Source organism: Drosophila kikkawai, chromosome 3L (assembly GCF_030179895.1).
Source record: "Drosophila kikkawai strain 14028-0561.14 chromosome 3L, DkikHiC1v2, whole genome shotgun sequence".
Classification (NCBI taxonomy): domain Eukaryota; kingdom Metazoa; phylum Arthropoda; class Insecta; order Diptera; family Drosophilidae; genus Drosophila; species Drosophila kikkawai.
Window position 1 is genome coordinate 14745517 of NC_091730.1, and position 19399 is coordinate 14764915.

The 19399-nt window shown below is 39.4% G+C and overlaps 3 protein-coding genes across 6 annotated transcripts; 1 reads left to right on the forward strand and 2 right to left on the reverse strand.

The window, feature by feature from the left end:
- Positions 1-379: 379 nt before the first annotated feature.
- On the reverse strand, positions 380-7126 carry LOC108075329 (carbohydrate sulfotransferase 11). Of its 4 annotated transcripts, none has more exons than XM_017167737.3 (9): positions 7085-7126; positions 5239-5688; positions 2204-2410; positions 1753-1900; positions 1615-1681; positions 1303-1447; positions 1069-1224; positions 671-1008; positions 380-616 (listed from the first exon to the last, which is right to left on the reverse strand). In XM_017167737.3, the coding sequence occupies exons 2-9, from the start codon at positions 5380-5382 to the stop codon at positions 523-525; spliced, it is 1299 nt and encodes a 432-aa protein (XP_017023226.1). In that variant the 5' UTR covers positions 5383-5688; positions 7085-7126; the 3' UTR covers positions 380-522. The 4 variants fall into 4 exon arrangements, with proteins under 4 accessions (XP_017023226.1, XP_017023228.1, XP_017023227.1 ...); XM_017167739.3 differs by having other exon boundaries at positions 5239-5598; positions 7085-7118; XM_017167738.3 differs by having other exon boundaries at positions 5239-5679; positions 7085-7118.
- Positions 7127-7814: 688 nt separating this feature from the next.
- Positions 7815-8843, reverse strand: Aprt (adenine phosphoribosyltransferase). Its single transcript, XM_017167394.3, has 3 exons — positions 8633-8843; positions 8254-8491; positions 7815-8181 (listed from the first exon to the last, which is right to left on the reverse strand). Exons 1-3 carry the CDS (start codon positions 8722-8724, stop codon positions 7966-7968), a joined length of 546 nt encoding a protein of 181 aa, XP_017022883.1. The 5' UTR covers positions 8725-8843; the 3' UTR covers positions 7815-7965.
- A 1146-nt stretch (positions 8844-9989) lies between these two features.
- Tmhs (Tetraspan membrane protein in hair cell stereocilia) lies at positions 9990-18025 on the forward strand. Its single transcript, XM_017167728.3, has 6 exons — positions 9990-10198; positions 16419-16588; positions 16654-16787; positions 16897-17023; positions 17158-17400; positions 17463-18025. The coding sequence occupies exons 2-6, from the start codon at positions 16447-16449 to the stop codon at positions 17612-17614; spliced, it is 798 nt and encodes a 265-aa protein (XP_017023217.1). The 5' UTR covers positions 9990-10198; positions 16419-16446; the 3' UTR covers positions 17615-18025.
- The last annotated feature ends 1374 nt before the right edge of the window (positions 18026-19399 follow it).

The following is a 19399-nucleotide window of genomic DNA, read 5'->3' on the forward strand; positions in this document are numbered from 1 at the left end:
CAAGCAAGGTTTAAGGAAATTCAAAATTTCCAACATATTTTAGTCTTCAATAGGATCATTCGGGCTATTCCACCGTATTTCAATTTTTAAAATTGGTGCTCCCGTTTTCACTCGGTTCTTTCGATTTGCACGAAAATACTAAAACTATATTCGATACATTATTCAAAAAAGTATTTTTAAGTCATCGATAGATCGATATTTCTATTAGGGGCAATAGATTTGGTCTGCCACCACTAATTGGTTCAAAAAAATTTCCCGGCAAACAAAAAAGGATATAACAGCTCGAGTTAAGGAAAACCCAATGAAATGGAGCACTTAAAGCAAATACTAAGCTTTAAAATACTCTTAAATTAAAAAAAGACAGGAAGGAACATTTCGTTTAAATGTAGTTAAGTTTATTATTGTTTTCCTTCAGTATTATCAACATTTGCAATTACGTACTGTGACGGCTAATATGTGAGTTCGTTGAACTTGATTCATTGGTATTTTCTATTTAGCAAAGTCTAAGATTCATAGCCGGGGTTAATTCTTTGTGCCCGCCGGACTATCGGCCACGTCCGGCCGGGCCACCTGCAGATACTCCTGGATGTCATAGTCAAACAGCTCAAAGTCGTATCTGTTAAATAGAATTAAATTAATTAAATATATTAATAAAATGTGTATATGTTACTTGTAATACTCGTAGAGCTCCAGCATCTCTTGGCGCGTCAGTTGCGCGTAGAACTGCTGCTGGAGCTCGTGCGTCTTGCGACCCTTCCCCATGTTGCGCCACACGGGCGCTATCACCCGTTTCAGGCCAGTCTTTTCGATTAGATATAATTGATCCTCCGCCAGCGACTCGAACTTCAGTATCATGTCGAATCGGATGAGACAGGGCGTGCAGAAGGATGTGGCCGACACAAAGTGCATGTCGATGAAGCTGCCCCGCTTCACCTGGTCGAGCAGCCAGTGGACAAACTCGGGGAACGACGGGAACTTCGTGTTGGCCGCACGGGCTGCCAACGCGGGCTGTTGAAGGAAAATCATAAAGTTTAAATTAAATCAAAGAAGACCAGACCAAGTACTTACCTTCTTGCGATAATTACGCACAATGCTGCGTCCCAACTTGTCGTGGAAGGAGTAGGGCAGGGCGAACACCATCTTGTCTCGATAGGCGCTCAACAGCCGTTCGAAGGGGTCGCGTGCTATGATGAAGGTCAGCGAGTAATTCTGCGCCTCACGCAGCTGTTGCGGGAAAGGGAAAGACAAATAATAAATAGTAACTCAATACGCCCGGGGCAAGCAATCCGTTGGCACACCAACCTCGTCGAGGGTCACACGGGGATATCGCTCCCTGGCCAGATTGAGGAGAATCTTTTTGGTTTTGCGCAAATAGCTGGGTGAGTAGCCGGCCAGGACATTGAAGTTGAACATCCAGGATGAGGAAGCTGCCTTAAAGACATTGCACCTACATAGTAAATAGGGTAAGGAATGTTAAATCGAAATCAAACTGATATGAACATCACTTAGAAAGATGCCTAAGAGTATGCTTTACAAATACGAATTGAAAGCATATTCTTAGACCCCTTAAAGTGTCGATAGGTTAACCGAACTGTGAATAAATTCCGCACCCACCATATAATATGATACTTTTTGTTGACCAGAAATTCCCACGTATTCGGGGTGTGCCACGAGTCGTGACCTGTAAGTAAGATGGACGTGGTTAGTCAGAGAGGCGAGTGAGGGGACCTGTAAGTGTGCCATGGAACCCACCTAGGATGTCCAGGCCGTAGGCGGAGCACTTGTCCCTCAGCCGCTCCCTGCGCTGGTCCATCCGCTGCTCCACCTGAAGCATTTCCTGTGACGATAGCGTCTGCACGGCATACTCGGGAATGAGGGGCAGGAGCGTCTGGTTGCTGTCCTGTCGATGGACAAACATAAAGAGAAGTTTAGCCACAACGGGGAGAGTCGCAGCAAGGACCTCAAGCTTTGATGGAAATGATGGAGGAGTCGAGATATGGGAGTGGGAATCGAATCGAATGCCGTGCCCAAATGCCTGCCAATCAACTATGGCTTCTCTGAATTTTATTTTAGCTTTGTCTGCTTTGTTTACATCATTAATTATACGAGCCTGTGAGTTTAAGTGTTTTTGGTGTTGGGTGTTTGCGTTGGTGGTGGTGGTGGTGGTGTTCGTGTGCGGTGTTTGTGTGGGTTACATATTTACTTTATCGACATAGCGCCACTTGTTCTTAGTCTTGCCCGTTGCCACCACGGTGAGATCCTTGTTCTTGTTCTTGTTTAGCAGCAGCACCGGATACCGGACCACCGGATACGGAAGCTGGCCATGTTGCTGCTGCTCCTGTTGCTGCCCCTGCTGCGGATGTGGCTGTTGCTGCTGCTGCGGCGGCGGCTGCTGCTGCACATTAAAAGCCTAGAAGATCAGTTGCATTTTGGGTGTTTTGGGTTGTAGGTTTTTCTTTAGCTCGTTACTATTTTGGGTTAATAGGCAGAGATGACGTGGCGTATGCGTAATTTACAAGCGGTCTGTCAAGGTCGCAATCTCAATCTCAATCTCCATCCCCAATTAAAACCGCCAGACGCCAGAGTTAACTGTCGTCCGGGGAATCGCAGCATGAATCAAGTGGCTCCGCGTATAAGTTGGCGTCATCATGGCAACACTTTGCATTTGACTCGCGTACGCCTCGCTCCCCAGAAATAGTACCATATACTATATATGCTATATGTATATACCCTTCGAGGGGCGGGGACTTTCACTATGGGGTGTGGGGCGGATACAAGTCTCTGCTACATGAATGCAAGGTTCAGATAAGATTGATTAATGGTCATGGCTGGACGTCTGGGACTGAATAAGGAATGCGATACAATATAGTACATGTTTTAGGAAGGCTCTACAATATCACACTCTGGGGCTGTCTTGAATTTGAATTTATTTACATTTTTGGGAAATTAAGCTTTAAGTAGTGAATAAAGAAGCCGTTCTATAAAATTGTTATTTTGTTTAGTACATGTAAGGGTATAGAATATTCCTCCTTTTGTCATTTTAAGTTAAAGTGGCGCTATGAGCATGACGTGAACTGTGCGGAATGCCCAGGGACTGTAGGATGTTGGAATTGGGGACTCTTCTGGGGGGTTATACGAATGCACAGGGGGCGTGACCTGTGTGTTCCTGGTGGGGTGTGAGTGTCAAAAGCTTTGCCTAATTATGCGTGTGTGCCGGCCGAAACAAGGAAAATACAACAGCTTAGCTGGGAGTTAACGCGGCGTATGCGTGTTTTCATGTGCTTTCATTATTTTTTCATTTTGGGCGCCAGCCTAAGCATTTGTCATTTTGGCTGCAAATTATCAGTGGGCCAGCAAAGGTATGTCTTTTAAGTAAGGTGAGCTGCAGGAATCGATCGAATTTAGCCCCCCTTGATTACATTTTCATGATGCCACACGCAATTAAGTGTAATTTGTGCGAAACTTTTGCCTTTTTTGCAAGCCATTTGGCCAAGGCCGACTGCGATGGGGCGGGCGCCCCAAAGTCTCGGGCGACCACGCAACAAAGCATTGCAACCGATAATTACACAGGAAAAAAAGTATTATGACTTTGGATACTTTGAGAAATGATATCAAGGGCACACAATTAAGGAAATCTAACTATCTTAAATGATTCTTGGCTTACACTGTAACTAAAGTACTTAAATGTGCATTTAAGATATTAAAATATATTTTTTAAAATATTTTTTATCCCTCTTTTGAGCATTATTTGAATTGAAAACAATTACTACCAAGCTCCAACGCAGCTCAGGTATTTATCAAGTTTTAAATTTATTTTCACTTTCATTAAAAATCATTTAAAAATATTTGTTTCCTGTGTAATCGGCTTAGGCCATGCCAAAAGGGTTGTCCGGGTCAAAACTGGGCGTGTCCGGTGGGCGGCCAGCTAGCTTATGTGATTATAAGCCAAGACCGAAACGTTTTCCGTACCCCGGAGTCCAAGTTCTCAGTGCGTGTGTGTGTTTTGTGTAATTGCTCTGACGCTCGGAATATTCCGTCTTTATTCGACATTTGCTCAATTTGATGCACAAATAGGCGATAAGAGCCCACAGCTAATTTCGAATTAATTTGCACCCAATCGGGCGCGATGCTTAATGCTTTAAAGCCAGTTCAAATAGCGCAGTCCAGTTCCCAGCTCCCCCAGGTGAGAATTAAGGCGATAAAAATGTTTGTGCAAGTGCTAGAGGCGAAATAAAAAGAATGCTAAAATCTCTAACAACTCTGATAGGTAAACAACAACATGAAGATGCTTTCAATTCCAGCTATTTATCGTGTATTTATAGCGATCGCTGCGATTGGCCTGCTAATTTGCGTGTAAGTTTTTCTCAGCCTCGAATGCCCTTCACATGTTTATAGGAATTGTTTATAGAATCAGAGAGCATTATTATTTAGCTGATAAGTTTGTTGATTATTTTCCACAGATCGCTAGATTGGCTATGCATTTTTAAGGTAATTATTTCTAATTCGTTTTTTTCTAGATTTTTTTTTGTATCATTTTTCGGTTTCCTCTGTTTCTTATTTGGTTTGTATTTTTTTGATGGCCTGAAACTGAGTCAGGCAATCGATGGCCTGCAATTTGTTTGTTGTCAGGCAATGAAGGGGTGGGCGAGGCAGGCTGGGCAGGCGGGCGGCAACTACAAGCGAGTATATATATACATATATATCTACAGCTAACGGTACACAGAGAAAAAAAAACTGCATTTCTAAGCCGGTTTTGTTCTTTGAAAGACATTAATTAGCACTCAATATTAATGTGAAGTAATTAACCATTTCAGCCACCATTAGTAAATAACAATAAAAATTTAGAGGTGTCCCATTAATTTTTGGTGGCCGGTTTTTGTGTTGCTAATAGCTTTAGATTATATGTACAAAGTAGAATTTAATTAGGGTTCCTTTGCTATGACTTGACCCATGATCCTCTCATTTAAAAAAAGTCGTTAAAATGTTATTAAACATCATTATAATTACCTCAAGGCTTTAGTAGTTAACTAAACAAAATTCTTTATTACATAACATAAGATTTAAAGTATATATATTTAAAATTAAATTGCTATTTTTTCTCTGTGTACTCTGTACAAGCGATTTGTCCAGCAAATGTTTGTGCCGGACCCTCAAAGGGCTACACGGAACTATTCCGAACATGCTACTCCCCCCTTTTCGGGGGCACCACCACCCACCATCAACTACTGTTCCACTCACCTCGAATCCTCGGATTTTCTGCAGCTGCTCATTCCACACCAGGTAGACCAGGGAGAGGGGCAGCAGGAGCAGGGAGACGGCCGTGAAGATGAGCAAATACCGCCGGATGGCGCGACAGTTTGCCAGGCTCTTGCTCAATTTCATTTAAACTCGATGCTTGCTGCATAGGAACTGATGGGGGCCTGGACCTGGATCTCTCTATCCGCTCTTCGTTTCCGGATTGGAGTGGATTGCAGTGGTTGCCGGATTTGGATTGATTTTTTGTGTGTTATTTTTTGATATAGCGTGTATATCTGCTATTGATATTCATGGGACATTTCCTGCTGCTGCTGCTGCTTGCTACGCGGCCGCAAACTTTGCCTGCAGTTGGCGACAAATTTTGTAAGTGGTGCTGCTCATCGTCGGCGTCGACGTTGTGCTGTCTAAATTTAGTTTGCTGTGCTAAATGTTCTTGACAAAAAAAAAAGCATAAAATCAGAAATAAAAAAAAATAAACAAGAGCGGAAACCAAAAATATATTGAGTCAGCTTGAGGAGAACGACAGTTTTTTGCTTTATGGTCGAGTGGCTTTCGACCACAAAGCAATAATTGTGCCACTGCAGGCACAGAGCTCAATATTTCAAGCCAAACAATTGATTCGCTTCCGCTTTTGTTTCCCTGCGTTCCCCCTTTTGTTTTTGATTCATCGGGGGTGTGCTTTTTGTTGCAAGTGAGGCCAAGGCAAAAAAACAAAAAACAAAAAGGAAGTCGTTTATTGATTTTCTCCGCTCTTCAAACTCCATTATATTCGCAGTGCAACTCGAGTTGAGGTGTTTGTGTCGGGTGGAAAACACCCCTTATTTATTTTTGCAGGTTCATTTTCACTTTTGCATACTTTTGTCTTTGCCTTATTTACATTTTCCATTTATTTTCACCCCTTATTTATCTTAATCAGCTGTGCTTTTTATCTGTTTATGTTTCCCAGTTTCACTTTTAAAAAGATTTTGACTTTGTTTATATTTATACGTTTATGTTGATTTTTCCGCTTAATTTAAACTTTATTTATTTTATATGCATTCTCACAGCTTTAATTTTCAATTATTTATAATATGTACAATTTGTTGAATGTTCTTCTTCTAATGATTATATATTTTTAACTTGGCCTTGCCCTTATTTTGCTTTCGCTTTAAAGGTTTTTGCCATAAAAAATACGAATTTGGCTTTTTAATTTACTTTTAATTTTGTTTAGCTTTTGTAAACACTTTAAAATATTATTATAAATGAATCCATTAAAAAATGAATTCTAATTTAACTTAAATGTTTGGTTCAAAATAAACTTGTAGCTAATTCTTTAGCAACTATTACTTGCATTTTGGTGTGGTTTTATGTCTTTTTACAACACATTTGCTGACCAAACACCAGTACTTTTCACTTTTATTTTATTTTTGGCAAAGGTTTTGATTTTTAATAATTATTTTATGCACACAGAAACACAACAAACTTGGCAAACAAAATCCTACTATAAAAGCGGGGCGTAAGAGGCGTATACGTAACGTGCTGTCAATTGCTTTGCCTTCTGTTGCCTCCTCTTTGTTCCTCTCTCTCTCTCCGCCTCCTCTTTCTTTTCACAACAATAAACAACAACAAACACGGGGCCGAGATGAGCCTCCATTAATGGAAGTCAGGTTTTTATATTTGTTGCTTTTCAAATATTCAATTGTTTGCCAATTGAAGAAAAGCGCGCAATCAATATTAATTCGCCAGGCGTGCTTTTAATATTTTGATTTTTTTTTTATACCCCGCAGCAGACGGAGGCGAAGAGAGACACACACGGAGAGGACACCAAACAAAAACAGAAAACACAAACCGTTAGCGTCATCACCGCACAACGCACATTTCACGAATGAAATCAAATGCGAAATGAGCACACCCGCGTTGCTGGCAGCACAGCAGGCAGCGCAGTTTCAGTTTTCGGTTTCATTTCGTCAAGCTTTCATTCTTTCCACTGCCTCTGCCAGCTTTTTTGCCAGCGCATGCGATTCCTCCTTCAGCTCCTTTAATCCTTGATTCCGTGACTCTGCCCCGCCAGCTTTGCTTGCCATTTGTTTACCTGTGCGTTTACTTTTTTTTTGTTGTATTTTTTTGTCTTCTGGGGGTTGCTTTTGTTGCTGTTTCCACATTTGATTTGTTTATCGCGGGGGCGGGTGCGGGCTGTTATCTCTTAACGGCAGCACAACAATTTTTGTTTATTGCTGAGCAAGCCGGTAACGGTAATAGCGTGTGGAGAGATAGCGTTGCAAGAGAGCAACAGCGCTTGAGAGAGTGCAGGTGCGCAGTGAGAGTTTAGGATGCGGCAGGCATCGCTAAGACAGAAATAAATTATATACATACATATATATTCTTGGTTAAATCTTCACCAATTTCAGATCAGCTTACCAAAAAAACATGTTTTGGAATTACGAAATAAAATTGAGAATACAAAAAATATAGCATACTTTTTGGCTTCCTCTTTCAGAAGCAATATTAAGGTTGCAATATTTGTTCTGCCATAAGTAATTGAGTCCTTATTTATCATAAGAAAACTTCTCTTATTAAATTCAAATCTATAGCTTTATAAAAATAATTTTTTGATTTACAAAATGTTAACATTTTACAGTTGGTATGAAAATTTGCTAAATGAAAAGTTGCTTTCAGAGGTAACAGGTAAATGCATATGTAGAGGGCCTTTTGCCACATTTTGATTAACTCTCAGTACTTTATCAGGGAATGCACTTTTCCATCCAGCCTCTTGCGACCCTCCAGGTCGACGAGCTCCATAACCACCAGACTTTCGACAATAATGCCACCGACATTGCGGATTAGCTCAGATGCGGCCACCAGGGAACCACCGGTGGCAAGAAGATCATCCACAATGACCACCTTCTGCCCGGGCTTAATAGCAGAGCGCTGGATCTCGAAGGTGTCCTGAAGGATAAGAAAGGGTATTTAATAAGTTAATAAAGTTAGAATATATAAAAACAAACGTTAGCTACTTACACTACCGTACTCCAGTTTGTATTCCACGGAAACCACCTCGCCCGCTAGCTTGCCCTTCTTGCGAATGGGGGCACATCCCACTCCCAGTTCGGTGGCTATCAGCAGATTGAAGAGAAAGCCCCGTGAGTCCAGGCCCACAATGATTTCAGCCTCGGGAGCGCTTTCCCTGATGTGATCCACCAGTAAATCCCTCAGATAAGCGCAGGCCTTGGCATCGGTGAGGGCTCCGAAAATGTCGCTACATGAAAACAGAGGGCTCTACACATTAACAACCTTGATAAAGAGTTCGATTGCTGGCGAGTATATTAACATAATTGGTAGCACAATCACTAGTGCCCCCAATCAGAGATAACCTCGTCGCAGGGCGATGTCAACTCACCGGAACACTATGCCCGCTTTTGGAAAGTCTGGATATTTGCCAATCTTGGATTTCACGTACTCCAGCTTTTCAGAGGCACTGATTTCACTCATTTTTCCGGGTGTGTTCTATCGGGCTAACTTTAATCTACTTAATTTTAAGGGAATTTTTACAAAAGGTCTTTGGATTCGAAAAATACGTGAGTGCGTGCCGTTGAGGGAACAGCTGATAGGCAGCAGCTATGGGAGTGTAAGGTGGTTGATGCGGATGGAACTTGGTGCGATAAACAATTGTGTTGAGTTCAGCGAGGCGGTGTTTTTAAAATTTTGGTGGAAATGAGAAAACTCACCACAAAACGGAAGAAGTGTATATTTTATTTGATTTTTTGTATTTATTTGTACCTTTTAAACAATAAATTGGTTTAGAAATATATAAAAATATATATTAGAAATATAGGTATAAATATTTTTTGTAAGAAGAAATTGTTCAGTCAGTTTAGAGTTTGAAAATCACCCAGAAAAATTGACAAAGAAAAGAATTTCTGTGGGAAAATATTAAATTATAAATAAGAAATATCTGACATTGTAAAAAATGTATCATTTAGATGAGTATATTATTTTAAAAATGTATTTATTTTCTTAAACATATTTAGAATGAATTCATCAATTAGATAAAGTAAATATTTTATCATACACTTTTATTTTAATTTAATTTTTATAGAATTTAAAACTATAAATATTTCTGTGGCTTTGCTTAATAAGTTTACAAGTGTATTTTTTCGGGATTAATTTTTTTTTTTTATGATAAGGTTTAAAATAAAAATAATAAAATAATGGAGGTTTATTTATAATCTTTTAATATTCAAGAATAAATTATTATTGCCCACATATAAATATAATTTTTAAATTACAAAAATCACACTTATCTCTTCATTCTGATTATGTTTTCTAGGGTTTTTCCTGCCAAATGTTTGTCTAGGCATTTTCTTGCACAAAGAAAGCAGTCCCAGGAATTCACACACATCCTGCAGGTAGCCGGCATTGTGGAAAACCTTCCTCGCCCGTTTGTGCCTCACCGAACTATCTCCTTGTTGACCAAAAGATAAGTGGCGGAGAAATCTCGGCAATTCTTCGAGGGAAAGACATTCATGGCTGCATTATTTATCAGCCGAGCCAGCTGATGAGGCAAAATGATTGAAAAGAAATGCCAACAATTTTCGTTGCACTTATCGAAGGCGGCTTGAAGATCGAGGGAACTCTCTCCAGGGCTCTCTCTCGCAAACACAGGTGAGATACAGGTAGGTGAAGGTGAGTGTGAGTGTGAATATCTGTGTGTCTGTGTATCTTTAACGCTCCAAGCCAGCGAAATATTCAGTTCGTCTTTTAGCGCCGAACGGGTCGGTTGAGCCAAGTCTTAGTGCGGTTTCTTGAAACGGATCGAATTCCCAGCCCGCGACTTTTTCAATAATTAATGCCAACTCGCGAACGGCGAACCACGCGCGACAATAGCAAAAGATATATATTTAAATAACAACAATAATCGACACCCATAAAGCCAAGTTAAAGCCGAAACCAGTTCTCGATCAACGTAAGCAGAAAAGCAAGAGTTTGCAAAATCCTCAAATTAAGCGCGATCTTAACGGCAAAAAGTAAATGTCAGCCAACCGACAAAACTGCGCCCCGTTTTTCTTTGCCATTTTGCAAAAGTCGGATAACGACTGACAACGACCAAAGCAACAATATTGCAGTTAAAACAACAAATAACTTAAAAACTAGTAACAAAGTTCAAGCAAACATAAAAACGTGAAAACCTAAAAAAAAAAAAAATAGAGGAATATATGTACACAACATTAGACACAAAAGCAACAATATAGCAAAAAGTGCAGAAAACATTCACATTCGCATACACATACGTCGTTACACTCGGAAAAAATATACCCTAAATAGTATACATGTTTTTGTTAGATTTAAGAGATTAAAGCAAACTATAATAACATTTTTAGGCGAAATAAATGAGTTCAATTTACACAAAATCTATTGAATAATAGAAATATCAATAAACTATTAAATTGCTTCAAAATGACAAGGTTTTTATTGACATTATAATAAATATTAAGTTCCTGTTAAAAGTCTGTAGAATAAAGAAATCAAAAAAATTGATTAAAATAATTTTGGAATGCCTTTAAAAGAGTAATTTAAAACTATATTATATTTAATCTAAATGCAGGTTCAATAAGCATTTAATAGGAAGGAAAGATTATAAAATTCAGGAAAAGGTATTCTCGATAAATACGATCTGATATTAGATGGCTTATCATATGTTTTTTTCCGTGTATTCAACACATACACCCATATATCTTAGTAATGTGAAGACGTGCGTATTGACGGCGGCAACAACTGCTGCAACTGCAACAACTGCTGTGCGCCCGAGTAACGTGAAAAACCAGAAAGAGCACAGTTTTTTTTTTGTTTTTCTGTTGGTTTTGTTTTTTATTTTTTTGAGGCAAACGAGCATCTCGGCTGAAACTTCTGCGGCTGCGCAGTGGCGGCCTTCGCGGTGAAGGGCATGGATATAGGGCGCTATGGAAAAACCAGTAGATACAAAAAGGGAAATTTAGCAATGGCTTTAAGGAATGCCTTTACCTCCTTTAAACATTTCACTCAAAGATTTGCAGATTACATCAAAGAATGGAGAAGGTCACTAAAAATGTTTTACCTTTTATTTTTTTATTTAAAAACAAAATTGAGTTATGTATGTAACTATGTAACTATGTAATAGCACATATTTAAAGGCACATAATGAATAGCACATGATGGCACAAATACCTATACCTTGGGCCGGCAACCTTTACTTCATTCCGGGGATGTTAGAACCAGTTGGGAATTATAAGTGCACACGTGTGATATTTTTTCGTAAAAGATGGTTTTTAATGAAAAATTGACCAGCAAAACAAGTTCAATTCGCCCTTTCATTAAGAAAGGACCTAAACAAAGCCAAGCAGGAAAAACCTCCCAAATTTTGAGAAAAATAGAAAATATAATAGAAATGAACACAAAAGACTGCACTATTGCTCCAAGATCTTTTTCATTAAAGCTTACACTTTCTAAATAATATTTTCAAAATAATATAGTCTACTCAAAGCGCCCGAAAGAGAACCTATTTTGGTAACACCCCAAGCCGCTCCTGGCTTTCGTGGCCCAAAGCCGAGTGAAGAATCTCTCGGTGTGAGTTACTATTATGTGTAGAGACCCCCATTGTGGGCCCTGTTCATGCTTGGTGCTGGCTCTTGGTATGCGCGAATGTTTGCTAACATCCAAATCGTGATCTAATAAAAAACGTAGGAAAACCGAGACACATTCCTACCCGCCGAAGTGAGTGAGCGGACCAGCTCGAATCGGATGCGATTGGATGGGGACTGTAGCCTCTGTTCAAAGGGGCCGTGTGGATATAAGGCTGCCTCCGACTTTCGCAAAAAACAAATACAAAATACCGAAAACAGAGACGTCTTCCCAAGATGGATAGCAGCTGTAAAGGCCTGTCAATACAGTGAATAACTGACCGCAAAAAAACGTTGCCGGTAATTCTACTGGACAAAAAAGAAATCGTCAAAATGTATGCAGAAGCGATCGTGGAACCAAAAGGAGAAAAATGCTTATAAAACGGGGGATAGGGGACCCAGAAAAAAAAAAATGGGCAAAGGTGAAAAAGGCGAGAAAAAATTCCGAAATACAAAAACATGGAACCGGGGCCACTTTTAAAGCCATTTCCGCATAATTCTGAAATGTAGGAACCAGTTTTCATGGTGCTGGCTAAAATTTAGCAACCAACAAGGTGTTGTTTATTACAGAGAGCGAAAAAACTTGGAATTTATATTTAATTTAAAGTCAGAAACTATAAAATCAAAGTAATGCCCAACAACTAATCTAGCTTATCTTTAATATCAAATTTAATAATTATAATGAAGTCTTAATTTATATTCTCTATAAAATTTCATTAGGATTTTCTTGAGAAAATTACAATTTTGTTCAGTGTTTAGCCCCTCGTCTTCAACATGTTTTAGGTTCCACTTTGTTGGCTAAAAACAAACCATAACAAGCTAGTTACAAGAGCAGTCTTAGTCTTATGTGTATAGATGGACTTCCCTGATCGCCAAGCGTAACAATGAAAGCTTTTCCTCGCTTAGCCATAATTAGCGGCGTCAAGCTGATAGGGGAAAAGCTGAAGAAAAGCTGAAAATGTGAAAATTAATTGCAAGTGCGTGGCCAATTCGGATGAGGTGAGGGATCCCCTTTTCTTTCAAAGCCAAAAGCCGCTGCAGACACGGTTACTCGTACTCACCTGAGGTGAGGTGTCTGCCTGCCTGTCTGTCTCTCTGTGCCTAATGTGAAATTTATGTTTATTCGGAGTAGAAAGTCATCTGACAGAAGCCCAGGGAGAGATGATGCGCTGACCAATGCCCGGCATTGGGACGATGAAAAGAAAGCCCGCACCGAGTGCTCTTCTCTCCCGTTTGAAATGCAGTTTTCGCAACTGCAACCGGCAAATGCAACTGCAGTGGCACTTTTCAGTTAGCCGCTCGCCACGTTTAAGGTATTGCCATTACCCAACTGACCTTATTTCCCAGCTAACACACGAGTATGTGCAGTCTCAGCTGAAAAAGTGCTGAGACTGCAACTGCGATCCAAAGCCGTTAATTTCAGCTTGATTTTTGTGTATTTATTGTTATGCACCGAAAAAACAGAATATTTTAAACGAAATGAGGGTCAGTCTGACCTTATTTGTCAGACAATAAACAGCAACAAGATACCAACATGGTTTTACATTTGTAAATGCTTAAATTAACATTTATTTTCTTGTTAAATTAATTGAATATTTTTTGAACTTGACTTGGCTTAAATATTTAATTAAAATCATGGTTTTCTTTTATAAAAACACATTAAAATCAGGTTGATTTCTTATATATAGTAGGTTATTGAATATTCGTTATGATTTCAATGAAAGGCTTCTAGCCTTCTCCTTGACTTACAAGAAATTCTGAATAATTTTTTTTGCTTGTATATCTAAATATTGATTTGTTTCTTCAATATTTATTTGCCGTGCAAGTGAAACTCGTCAAAAGTTTGGAATACTCCGTCGTCGCCGTCGCCGCCGGCCGGTGAGCGGATGTAACCCAAGTCCGAAACTGAGACCAGCTTCGCTGATTTTGCTGCGTCATACGAAGGCTCTCCACTGGTCACTTTCTTTTTGGTCACGTTCGAATTTCGAATGGAAAAGGCAGCAGGCACCAGACAGCATGCAGCAGTGCAGTTAAGGGGGGGGTAAGGTATTTAATTTTTTTTTTCGTAATTTTTTTTTTATTTTTTATTTTTAAGGCCTAATATCTTAAGAATATTGTGTCCAAGTTTTACATCGATCATGGGAAAATTGACGAAGTTATGCAGAGTTGAACGAAGGTCGGTTGGTGTTAAATGCATGAGAATCACAAAGTTTAAAGCGCTCTCCTGAAAAATTCAATTTTTCAAATCGGTGTACACGATTACAGAAAAACTACTGGACCGATCGATTTGAAATTTGGCGCACACATTCTTAAACTAATTCCTCAGGTATTCACGTCGGCCTTTTTTTAGTTTTTAATTTTTATATATTTTTAAATTAAGAAATAACGTTTTTTTTTTAGTCAAAAATCGGCATTTTGACTTCAAATTTTGATAAAAAATAGGGAAAAAATTTTAAAAATAAAAACGCTTCGTGAATACCTCAGGACACTTATCCTTTAACGAATGAGGTATAATTTTTGTAGATCGGATGATCCTGTGGACTGTTAGGATGTACACCGCAAAACAACTTTTTTTGGAGGCGACTCGGGAGATTCCCTATAACTTCTCTACCTCTAAATATTTTTCAATACAAAATTTATCAAAAATTATTCAAATGTTGTGTTATTATATGGTATTTAATTCATTAAGCTAACTTTAGCCGTTTCGCCACAATATTTTTTTCAAAAGTGGCCTTTTTTGCACCGAATTAACCTTACCCCCCCCTTAATGTAAATACCCGCCCAACAAACAGGCAAATCACAAAATTACAGCACACAGAAAATGCAAACGGAGAGATACCAGAAAATTATTAGACGGTGTAGTGTCTGCGGTGTGTCTGCATCTGGTCAATACAATTATATATACCTGGTCGTCCACTGCAATTTTCCCCGGCTAGACTCGCTTTTCCGGCTCTCCTGTGCTGTGATTTTCCAGATGACTCACAGCGGAGATCGGTTCAATATTATCACGTGCCGAACCGGCAGGAAAAGTTTTATATTTTTGTATGTTACTGGGTTGGGCTCATACATTACAATAGCTATTTATGTATTTATTTACTTGTTTGTTCTTCTCTACCTACTCTCTCTTTTGTTGTTAGCATTGTTGTGTTAATCGATTCCGCTTTTGCCTTGGACTCGAACTCCAACTTCGACTCCGACCGCGACTCCCATAATTGAGTCTTATTCTCTTTGTTTGCCATGGCTTTAATTCACCTTAATGAACCAATCTTGACCAAGTGGAGTTTGCTTTTGTTTTGCTTCTCACGAACGGAGGGGCGACTTTGTGTTACAGTTTCCCCGGTTTCCTCATAAAAATAAATATGATAAATAAAAGCAGAAGCAAGGCTGGGAAAACCCCGAGACAAAGCTAATGAAAATGCATTTTGGCAGCAGACATTTTTCGTAGCTATTTCAATGAATTTTTGACCGAAACCAAACAAGTTTTTAGATCGCCAAGCCAGTTTCTTTTGGCTGCCGATGACGATGAATCATGGCTAAAATTAGGCATTTGCTCGATAATATTTTGCATAATTTCTTTCGCTTTTTGGACTCTCTCCCTCTCTGTCCCTTTGACATAGAATAATTGGCAGATGTGAGGCAACTTTTAGCTAGATAATTGCTGCTTTGCATAAGCAAAATCGAAAATATATCCCCCGGCTATATTACTATTTCTCTCTCTCCATTTTGCGATTATCATCCGCAGCTGAATTGGCAAATGGGAATGTGTTTTTTGGGAGTTGAATTTGATTGAAGTGAAGGGGAAAACTTCATAAAAAATCATTTTTTAATGATTTGAAAATGTTTTTGAGTGGACACGACACATGCAGATGGATGGAAAGTATTATATGGCAGATAAGTTGCATCAGATATCGAGGATACGAAATGTTACGATGCCATTTTATAAACAGCCTTTATGGAAGATTTTTAAAATTAAGCTTTCCTATATCCAATATCAGAAAAATATTCTCAATAAAAATCACCAGTCCGTTTATATGAATTGATAAAGATAATATGGCAACAACTATTTTATAGTCTAAATAAATACAAAAATCCATAAAAATATTTATTTAAAACCAATTTCCAAGCATGAATTGCTTTTATTACTAGGTAATAAGGCAACAGTGTCGATTATAAAATAACAAAAACACATTTCCAGTGATGAAAATAATTTAAAAAACACTATTGAATCGTTAAATAACTCATTCAAACATTATTCAGTATAGACTTTTGTTGATTTCTCCTATAAAAGATCGATGATTTATAAATGTCAAGCCCCAGTTTCATGACTTAAGCTCATTAATTTTCCGCGAGGTCATCAAACCAAAAGCTGGCCAATTTAATCAGCTTAAAAATAGTGCGCTCACAAACCGATTTATGACCGACAAAAACGCAATTGTTGGCATTGCTTTGGTTACTTTGGTGCCATCTTCCAATTAATGCCCACGAAGCTGGTCGCTAAACACTCAACCACGCTCTTGACTCCATTCGCAGGCAGACAAAGCAGCAGCATCTCCAGAAAATGGGAACGAAGATCGAGTACGTGGACACCACGCATCTGTACGCCTCCAAGTACATCCGCAACTCCAAAGCGATCGGCGTGCTGTGGGCCATCTTCACCATCTGCTATGCCATCATCGGCATCGTGGCTTTCGTGACGCCAGGTGAGTTGCGACAACTACTCCATGCTTGCCCAACATTTAGCTGATCTGATTTTCTTCTTTTCTAGAGTGGATCGGGGACCCGGACAACGATGGAGCCGGTCGTTTGGGATTGTGGCAGCAGTGCCAGCGGGATGAGATCTTCGACAACTGTCGCCGTCGCTGGGAGAGCATCTTTGCAGTGCCCACATTCTCGTTTCAGGTATGTGAGGTGTCAAAAAATTAATTAAATTTTGAAATTTGCATTTTTATAGTGTATTTATATAATATATTTATATAATATATTTGGTTTTCTATTTATTTTCTTGTAGTTGGCCACATTCTTTATGCTGGGCGCCATTGCCCTGGCCTTGTTGACCATCTTTTTCTTGGTCTGCTTGCTGTTTATGAAGTCAACTCGTGTTTTCCACCTTTGCGGCTGGCTACAGATTATATCAGGTGAGGGCCGACCTCTATATATCGCTCTATATATTGTGTAAATTTGGCGTATCGAAAACATCACGTTCTTGTGTTTTCTATTGATATTTTCACGTTTTTATATTTCTTTATTTTGGTTTTTATTTTGTTTTCAGCTCTGTGCATGATCGTGGCCTGTGCGGCGTTTCCCTTTGGCTGGAACTCGGATGATTTCCGTAAGATTTGCGGCCCGGAAGCTAATCGATTTGAGCTGGGATTGTGCGGCATTCGTTGGGCTTATCCGCTGGCCATTATCGGTTGCATAGATGGCGTGGTCTTGGCCACTCTGGCCTTCATCTTGGCCACGCGGCACGTGCGCCTGCAGCCGGATCCGATTTATCAGAATTCTCTGTACAAAGGTGGGTGTGATATGGGTTTTTATGGATTATATATCTTATATATCGGGTTACTTTATACGCAGGTGAAATCAACAATGCGTACCTCACGGATGCGATTAGCTTGGCGGGGTCCAGGAAATCGAATCCCCGGATAACTGGCTTGAACTTGCAGCCCATTTTGCTGGTGGCACCCCCAAATGAGGATAGTATATCGCAGTTTTCTCGCTATCACTGAGAGAAAAGAAGCCTTCGATTAGCCGGGACAACAACCGTCCAAGCTTAGCGCCGCCAGCAACCGGGGTGGCAAGCTAAGCTGAGAGTTTTTCTTTTAGCCAAAAAGTTGTCGACGGCATTGAAGAAGCTTTTTAACCGGATTCTGCAGCAGCAGCAGCAGCTACTGTGTGTGTGTGAGAATGACTTTGAGTGAATGAATGATTTTGTATATGCCACTCTGCCCTGACTGAATGCCAATTCATAGCTTGTAAGCTTGGATCCTAACATTTAAGTTAACATTTCGTGTGAATAGCTCGTGCCTAAATGTATGCTTCGATTAAGTAAACGCCACAGAGCGCATCTCGGCTCTCTCTGCCGCCTGTAAATTATATACGCATAAACAATAAACATGTACAAATATTAAACATATAAATGCCATGTTTATTTCGACCGCAAATGGCCGCCTCAATTATGCCATCATCATCATCATCAAGGTCAGCAACTTCTGGACTTCTGGCAAAAAATCAAATTATGACCATTGCCGCCGCCCCGCAAATAAAACCAATAACGGCCAACTTAGCGCCCAATTTGTTTGTTTTTTTGCCTAAGTCTGGTCGAAAATCTCCTTCTCCTGCATCAATAACCATTTGGCACATACTTTTCCAATAAAGTATGTATTCCCGGCGAGGCCAAGATTTTCTCTACGTTCCTTCTTATTGGGGGGCGGCAATTGAAATATCCCAGGGCAGCGAGATTCGTGCCAAGCCAGGCACGTTTTAATATTCTTGTATAATTCATAAGCAATTCCATCAGCGGCCTAAGTGGCCAACCAGCTGACGCCGAGCAAATCGAGCCCCAGATTCGACAGTCTAAGAAGCCGGGGGGAAGCAGCAGGCAACCCCGCCCATGGAGTTAGTTCACTTCTATTTTTGGCATACTCTACTTTGTGGGTTGTATAATTTTAAGGAGGCTTTTGGTATGTAAAAAAATGTGTACAAAGTTCCTTATAAATAGTTATGAAACTTAAAGAAATGTAAAGGCTGTCTAAAAATTTAAATTAAATGTTGGACTTGGGTCGAAGGGTTTCCCTATAAACTGTCTTAATACCCGTTTGAAAAATGGTTAAAAAATATTTTTAAAATATCAAAAACCCGATTTGGTAAGCTGTCTCAAAAAAAAAAAACGAACCAGACTTTTCTAATAACCTTAGAAAACCTCAAAACACGACTGAAAAATGTTCCAGAAAATATATTAAAACCCCCAAAAGTGTGCACTTCAAATTAGAATTTAAGTGTATTTAAAATGAATATAGATAAGATCATGTTAATGCTCAAACATTAATTATTTTTAGTATGCAAACAGATTATATTTATATTTATATTTCCATTAATATTCAATTGTTAGCATTGTTGTACCTATTTTTAAATTATTTTACAAAATAACATTTTCTTAAGAGTATTTCCATATTCACCTTGAGTCCAATCTGCCTTGATTGTTTTTATTTACTTGAGCCATTTCTTTTGCCATCTTTTTGCCGCCTGCAACATATGGCCAGGCGTTTTTCCCCATTTGTGCTCACGAATTTTGCTTGCCAAAGACCCAAAAGTCACCCCAAGGCAAAGCCACCCCCGAATCGAAATGGCAATGAAGATCTCTGGCGTTTCTCGGTGGATTTTGATGTGCCAATTGTTTTTATTCGATTTTATGGTGCGCCATAAACGAATTTTTAACTTTTGTTGTCCTTGAGGTTTGGCGGCCATTTTATATTGGGGATATTGGGCTTTTAGGATGGCGGTTGCCCCAGGGT

Excerpts from the sequence above, each read along its gene's own strand:
- LOC108075329 (XM_017167737.3), bottom strand. The coding sequence starts at position 5,382 with ATGAAATTGAGCAAGAGCCTGGCAAACTGTCGCGCCATCCGGCGGTAT. Across the intron at positions 2,411-5,238 it reads AGAAAATCCGAGGATTCGAG|GCTTTTAATGTGCAGCAGCA; the intron begins GTGAGTGGAACA and ends CTGATCTTCTAG. Across the intron at positions 617-670 it reads GAGCTCTACGAGTATTACAA|ATACGACTTTGAGCTGTTTG; the intron begins GTAACATATACA and ends TCTATTTAACAG.
- Aprt (XM_017167394.3), bottom strand. The coding sequence starts at position 8,724 with ATGAGTGAAATCAGTGCCTCTGAAAAGCTGGAGTACGTGAAATCCAAG. Across the intron at positions 8,492-8,632 it reads AAAGCGGGCATAGTGTTCCG|CGACATTTTCGGAGCCCTCA; the intron begins GTGAGTTGACAT and ends GTTTTCATGTAG. Across the intron at positions 8,182-8,253 it reads ACAAACTGGAGTACGGTAGT|GACACCTTCGAGATCCAGCG; the intron begins GTAAGTAGCTAA and ends CTTATCCTTCAG.
- Tmhs (XM_017167728.3), top strand. The coding sequence starts at position 16,447 with ATGGGAACGAAGATCGAGTACGTGGACACCACGCATCTGTACGCCTCC. Across the intron at positions 16,788-16,896 it reads TGCCCACATTCTCGTTTCAG|TTGGCCACATTCTTTATGCT; the intron begins GTATGTGAGGTG and ends ATTTTCTTGTAG. Across the intron at positions 17,401-17,462 it reads TCAGAATTCTCTGTACAAAG|GTGAAATCAACAATGCGTAC; the intron begins GTGGGTGTGATA and ends CTTTATACGCAG.